The sequence below is a fragment of the Austrofundulus limnaeus genome, unplaced genomic scaffold (genome assembly GCF_001266775.1).
Source record: "Austrofundulus limnaeus strain Quisiro unplaced genomic scaffold, Austrofundulus_limnaeus-1.0 Scaffold117, whole genome shotgun sequence".
NCBI lineage: Eukaryota > Metazoa > Chordata > Actinopteri > Cyprinodontiformes > Rivulidae > Austrofundulus > Austrofundulus limnaeus.
The window spans coordinates 1551089-1557902 of record NW_013952519.1 but is presented as its reverse complement, the minus strand read 5'-3'; the positions used below and the strand labels follow the sequence as shown (position 1 = coordinate 1557902).

The 6814-nt window shown below is 41.7% G+C and overlaps 1 protein-coding gene across 1 annotated transcript in view; it reads left to right on the top strand.

Moving 5' to 3' along the window:
- Positions 1 to 6814, top strand: part of gramd2b (GRAM domain containing 2B) — a 13052-nt gene that overhangs the window by 4006 nt on the left and 2232 nt on the right. Inside the window, exons 6-10 of the mRNA XM_014014650.1 lie at positions 1266 to 1361; positions 1439 to 1510; positions 4293 to 4382; positions 4557 to 4659; positions 6215 to 6349. Of these exons, the coding sequence (XP_013870104.1) occupies positions 1266 to 1361; positions 1439 to 1510; positions 4293 to 4382; positions 4557 to 4659; positions 6215 to 6349 (496 nt within the window). The remainder of the gene's footprint in view (positions 1 to 1265; positions 1362 to 1438; positions 1511 to 4292; positions 4383 to 4556; positions 4660 to 6214; positions 6350 to 6814) is intronic.

Below are 6814 nucleotides of genomic sequence, written 5' to 3'. Positions count from 1 at the left end.
CAACTAATCTGTGCAGCCCTATTTAAAACATATTATTTTCTCTCGCTTCGTCCGCCATTACTAGCATAAAAAAATCTCCGGTCGGGCCGCAATGCATTATGGGATATGCTGGGCCGGGAAGGATCCATCGGACCTGTCCTTCAATTCGGGCCAAAGGAAGGACGTATTTGTCGACCGCATTGGAGGAGTCTTCCGTTTTGGACGTCCTTCGTCGCGGCGCTGTGATGTATGCGGCCGACAAATTCGACCTTCGGAGGACCCGTCCTGCCGTTTTGGACACAGCCTTTAAAAGGCTATAAATCAGGGCTATTCAACTAAATTGCTCTGGGGGCCACAGTTACTGCCGGTCAACAGCTGAGGGGCCGAACATCCAGCAATTAAAGTTATTATGTAAATAAACCAAGTGTTGCAAAGACATGTTACCTTTGAATTAGTTTATTTTGCTGCATTTAATCATGAAGACGAAATACAGAACCCTATAAAAGTAGTGATAATTACACATTATCAAAAACAAAAAGAAAACATTACGCCTCCTATTTGACACTAATATTATTTTGACATCTCTTACTTGCCAAATTTTTAAACCAATTTTATTTTCACTTTCATCATTTTATCTTCATCTGCATGTAGTTTTAACTGTCTTGAGTGTTCATAGAAATTGTTTTTACCAGCTTCTAACCAAGGTTCTGAAGTTTCTGTAGATACCAAACATGTCTATGTTTAAGCAAAAGAACTTAGAGTGATTAAAGTAGAAAACCGGGAGTTTGGGCTTAAGAGATGAATGAACCAATTGGCGGGCCGAACTTTGGTCACTCGCGAGCCGGATGTGGCCCTCGGGCCACCAGTTGAATAGCCCTGCCATAAATACAGCCATTTTAAGACTTAGTGAAATTAAATTTATTGTGAGGTAGCTAAGAATGATTGCATGCCGATTGTCAATGCTAATCCCAAATTAAGCTAACCACTAATGCTAATGCTAATTTTACAAAGAGCTATAATTGAGCCATGTTTAAACATACACAGCTATAATAGAATTAGAGAAAAAGCTTTAACAAAATCTAAATGCAAATACAAAATCTAAGCTCCCCACCCACTTGTCAGTTTTTTTAGGGGTGGCACTTGGGGTGGCCTATCAGGTGCCAGTGGTGGCACTTGCCACCCTGGCCACCCCTCTGGCTGCACCTCTGGCTCTGAGGAGATTCAAACATAGAGAACATGATCTGAACTTGTCAGGTACAAGTCTTTTACCAGTTTGTGTGTCACAGATCGCCATCCCTGTGACGTCGATTACAAACATCAAGAAAACTAAAACTGCCATCTTGGTGCCAAACGCTCTGGTGATCGCAACGACAAACGACAGGGTGAGAGCTGAACTCCAGAGAGTGTTTGATAAAAAAAAAAAACAAGATGCTTTTCTGAACGAATCTTTCCGCTGCAGTATGTGTTCGTGTCCTTCCTGTCCAGAGAAAACACCTACAAGTTTCTGATGTCGGTGTGTCTTCACTTGGAGGTAAGAGATTTCCACACACTGCCTCATTTTTTTCTTTTTCCAAAAACAAAACAAAAAAACTTCTTATTTATTTCACTTTTTTTGAGTCATGGGAAAATAAAAGTCTCTCTGTTTATGTATCAGATTGGAAGACTACGGAGCCCACGAGGGGACATGGGAGGTTTAATTTCTTTTGCGTTCCCACGCAATAGTATTGCGTTACCTCGCAATACCTTTTGCGTTCCCTCACAAAAGTAGTTTATCACTGTTGTGCCTGCCGCTTTATTAACAAACTCACATGTTCACCATTAGCGAGTTAGCCTACTGCTTTAATTCAGCTTCAGAATGAATATGTCACACAGCCACGCATAGAAGTATGTCATATGCCGATATTTTAACACAATGCAGTCACGCAACATCAATGTCAATTTCACAAACCTGTGGCGACACATTCTGTTTTGGTAACCGGATATTTCAAAATAAAAGTCTGATTTAATTCAGTTCGAATGCAAAACAACGGGTGGATGAGATCCGCCCGGAGTTCCTTAAGGCTCTGGATGTTGTAGGGTTGTGTTGGCTTACGCGACTCTGCAATATCGCGTGGACATCGGGGGCAGTCCCCCTGGATTGGCAGAGTGGGGTGGTGGTCCCCCTGTTTAAAAAGGGGGACCGGAGGGTGTGCTCCAATTATGGGGGGTCACACTCTCAAGCCTCCCTGGTAAGGTCTATTCAGGGGTCCTGGAGAGGAGGGTCCGTCGGATAGTCAAACCTCGGATTCAGGAGGAYCAGTGRGGTTTTCGTCCTGGTCTTGGAACACTGGACCAGCTCTACACCCTCAGCAGGGTCCTGGAGGGTGCATGGGAGTTCGCCCAACCGGTCTACATGTGTTTTGTGGACTTGGAGAAGGCGTTCGACCGTGTCCCAAGGGGGGCCTTGTGGGGGGTTCTCCGGGAGTATGGGGTACCGGGCCACTTGATACGGGCTGTCAGGTCCTTGTACGACTGGTGTCAGAGTCTGGTCCACATTGCCGGCAGTAAGTCGGGCTCGTTTCCGGTGAGAGTTGGACTCCGCCAAGGCTGCCCTTTGTCACCGATTCTGTTCATTACTTTCATGGACAGAATTTCTAGGCGCAGCCGAGGTGTTGAGGGGATCCGTTTTGGTGGCCTTAGGATCGCATCTCTGCTTTTTGCGGATGATGTGGTCCTGTTGGCTTCATCGGAACGTGATCTGCAGCTCTCACTGGAGCGGTTCGTGGCCGAGTGTGAAGCGGCCGGGATGAGGCTCAGTGCCTCCAAATCCGAGGCCATGGTCTTGAGCCGGAAAAGGGTAGAGCGCCTTCTCCGGGTCAGGGGGGTCGTCCTGCCTCAAGTGGAGGAGTTTAAGTATCTGGGGATCTTGTTCACGAATGGGGGAAGAACGGAGCGGGAGATCGACAGGCGGATTGGCGCAGCGTCTGCTGTAAAGCGGGCGCTGTACCGGTCCGTCGTGGTGAAGAGAGAGCTGAGTCAGAAAGCGAAGCTCTCGATTTACCGGTCGATCTACGTTCCTACCCTCATCAATGGTCATGAGCTTTGGGTCATGACCGAAAGAACGAGGTCCCGGATACAAGCGGCCGAAAAGGGTTTCCTCCGCAGGGTGGCTGGGCTGTCCCTTAGAGATAGGGTGAGAAGCTCGGTCATCCGGGAGGGACTCAGAGTAGAGCCGCTGCTCCTCCACGTCAAGAGGAGCCAGTTGAGGTGGCTCGGGCATCTGGTAAGGATGCCTCCTGGACGCCTCTCTGGTGAGGTATTCCGGGCACGTCCCACCGGGAGGAGGCCCCGAGGAAGACCCAGGACACGCTGGAGGGACTATGTCTCTCGGCTGGCCTGGGAACGCCTTGGAGTTCCCCCGGAGGAGCTGGAAGAAGTGGCTGGGGAGAGGGAGGTCTGGGCCTCCCTTCTGAAGCTGCTTCCCCCGCGACCCGACTTCGGATAGGCGGAAGAAAATGGAAAATGGATCGTATGCAAACCAATCTTTTGTGAGGGAAAGCAAAAATAATTTTGTGAGGTTAACGCAAAAGTAATGTGAGGTAACGCAATACTATTGCGTGGGAACGTAAAAGAAAAAAAAATCTCCCCATGTCGTCTTACGGGCTCCGTAGAGACCAAATAATAAACAGAAAACAAATGAAAATGTCAGTTGAATGTTCATTTTTCAGATCCAAAGTCTCCATTTCACTCCGAGCCTGTCTGTCTGTGGCTTCGGAGACCCCAAAATAAATAAATTAATTAATGGAAACCTGTTCACACCCTGGATATGATGTCATTCCCCCTAAAACAAGGAAATACTCTTAAACCAGTCCTGAAATATAAAACATTATGTGTTTACACTGCTGAAGCGAGGTTGTTAAATAAAAACTTGTTGATTCTCTTACTGTTTAAAGTAAATGACTGCAATCAGTTACAAAGTTTATTTAAGACTGAATGTAAAATTCAGTTAATCAAACACAAAATATCCTACAACATAAAAGTTTTTACCTTATTCAAATTATTAAAATTACGGTAATCTCAAGTGTACGAAAACACAGGATCTATATAAATTCAGTATAAAAATATATAAAGTCATTATAAATTCATCACAAGCTCAAGTCAATTTAAAGCTCTCAAAGATTATTTTGATTTGAAGATGATGAAGGGCCTTTTTCAGTCAACCCTTATAAACAGACGAATTAAATGTTTTACTTTCATTTCGTCTCATTTCATCCTGGCAGATGTTAGACATCTGTCAGGTTGGTTGTTCACTTTGTTGTGGTTTTTGTGCTCAGGAAAGGAGTCCATGCAGCAGCCCCATCCCCTCCTCAGCTCCTAACAGCTTCAGAGGTCAGAGGTCACCACTATCGCCTCGTTTTCCTCTGGTGAGTCTCTACACAACAAACACACAAACTGTTTCACAGCCTAGTTTTTTTCATCAAAGCCTCCAAAAGCTTGAGGCAGGAATGAAGTATTATTATTTTTGCACGGCCTCTCTCTAAAGTCTGTTTAGCTGCAGCAAAAAGCGTGAAAGGTTTTGTGTGTTTGTTGTTCTGCAGAGGGACTTCGGTGGCCTGGAAGGAGGCGTGCGACAGAGGAGGCAGGAGGTGGAGGAGAGCAGCAGCTCCGACTCTCAGGCTCCAGACTACGATAAGATAACCGGTACCATCGTCCCGTCAACGAACACAAGCTTTAATGACACTTTATGCTAATTATCACGACTTTTACTGGCTAACATGTGATGAAAGGCAGATGTGAAGCTTCGCTTTTAAAAGCAAATCTGCTGACAAAACTTTTTTTTTGACAGTGAAGAAAAACAAAACAAAAACATCCAGAAATCATCTTAGTGAGCAATAAATAAAGAGTGATAAAAAGTCCTGCAGAAGATGAATCTGAGCAGCTAAAGCTAAAAGAAGCAGCTAATAACTACGTAGAAAAAAAGTTGGATAATAACTAAATATGCAATAACAGACTGACTAAAACCAGCCAAAGTTTAGCTTGAAGCTAAAAGGATCAAATGGATTAAATATGGCAAGAATAGCTAAATGTAGCAAAAAGCTACCTAAAAGCAAAAAGTAGCAAAATTATAGCTAATTGTTGTCGAAGAGAATAGGTAAAAATTAAAAGTAGCTAAAATCAATGACTAACTAAAAGTAGCAAAATGCGAGCTAAAAGCTGAACATAGAAAAATGCTAGCTAAAAGCTGAACATAGCAAAATGCGAGCTAAAAGCTGAACATAGCAAAATGCGAGCTAAAAGCTGAAAGCGGCAGAATAACAGCTAAAAGTTGTAAAGCACAAACTAAAACGTCCTGATTTATCTCAATGATCCAGGAAGAAAAATCTAAAGATGTTTCTTGTTTTAGACAGGTTACAATCACCAAAAGGATAGCTAAATGTAGCTAAATGCTAGCTAAAAACTAAAAGCGGCAGAACAAACGTAAAGCCTAAAAGTTGTGAAATGCAAGCTAAAATGACCTGATGCATCTCAATAATCTAGGTACAAAAATCTAAAGTTGTTTCTTTTTAGACAAACTAAAACCAGCAAAAGGATAGCCAAATGTAGCAAAATGCTAGCTGAAAACTAAAAGTGAAACAGCTAAAACCTAAACTTTGTGAAACAGGTACAATGTTCTGATATATTCCACTGGTCCAGGTAGAAAATTTTAGTTTTGTTTCTTTGACTTCCTACTCAAAATGTTTTAGACAAACTAAAATCAGCTAAAAGATAGCCAAATATATTAGCTAAAAGGCTAAAAGTGTCAGAATATTGTAACCAATGAATACAAAATAAAGTATATTTGTTGAAGCAGATTTCCAACAGAACATATTTCAAAATTTGAAGAGATTCCAATGAAAAAAGTTTCTGTAATTAAAGTTAAATATTTAGAAATATATAAAAGTTTTAAAATCAGAAGTCACAGCTCCCGTTTCCTAAATGAGCTGAAGCGTTTATTATTAGTGGCTAACGTACGCACAACATATATTCAGGTATAAAATTGCATGAATCTTCCTAATGTTAAAACCAATAATTTAATAAATAACGAATAAAATAAAATAAAAATGCCAGAGCTGTTAAATCTGTATCTTTTAGACTTTTAGGATTATTTCGTACAAAATGATTTGATGTATTTGTTGAACTTGATTTCAGAATGTACTCCTGAATAAAGCTCAGTTTGGTTTTCCTGTAAAATGATCTAAATATATTTTAAACACAGACTTGCCTGTTCCTCCTTTCTTGGACGCTCTGAACCAGACGTCACCTCCGGTCCCGGAGCAACAGTACAACATGAAGAAGCAGCATCTGAACCAGCAGAACTCAGACTGCAAACTGCCCAGCAGTCATCACCTGGGTACCAACACAGACCCCAACCCATGAAAAACATCTGGATGAACTAATATGTGCACTTTATTTTTAATTTGGCCTTTAATCTTAGAGTGTATATTTAAAAGAGTTTAAAGCTTAAAATTAAATCGTTACTCTGTCAGCATTTGGTCATTTTAATTAAATGAATAGAGCCTGAAAACTACACTGGAAACCTAATTTACCAAAATATCTCCATTTAATTACAGTAAAATTACAAAAACTTCATTATACCCTACTTATACAGCTGGTAAAATAAGTATTGAACATGTCACCATGTTTCTCAGTAAATATATTACTAGAGGTGCTAATGACATGAAATTTTCACCAGATGTTGGTAACAACCCAAGTGATCCATACATACAAAGAAATCAAACCATAAATGTCCAGAAATGAAGTTATTTGTAATAATGTGGAATGGCACAGGGAAAAAGTAAACCAGTCGCATGCATTG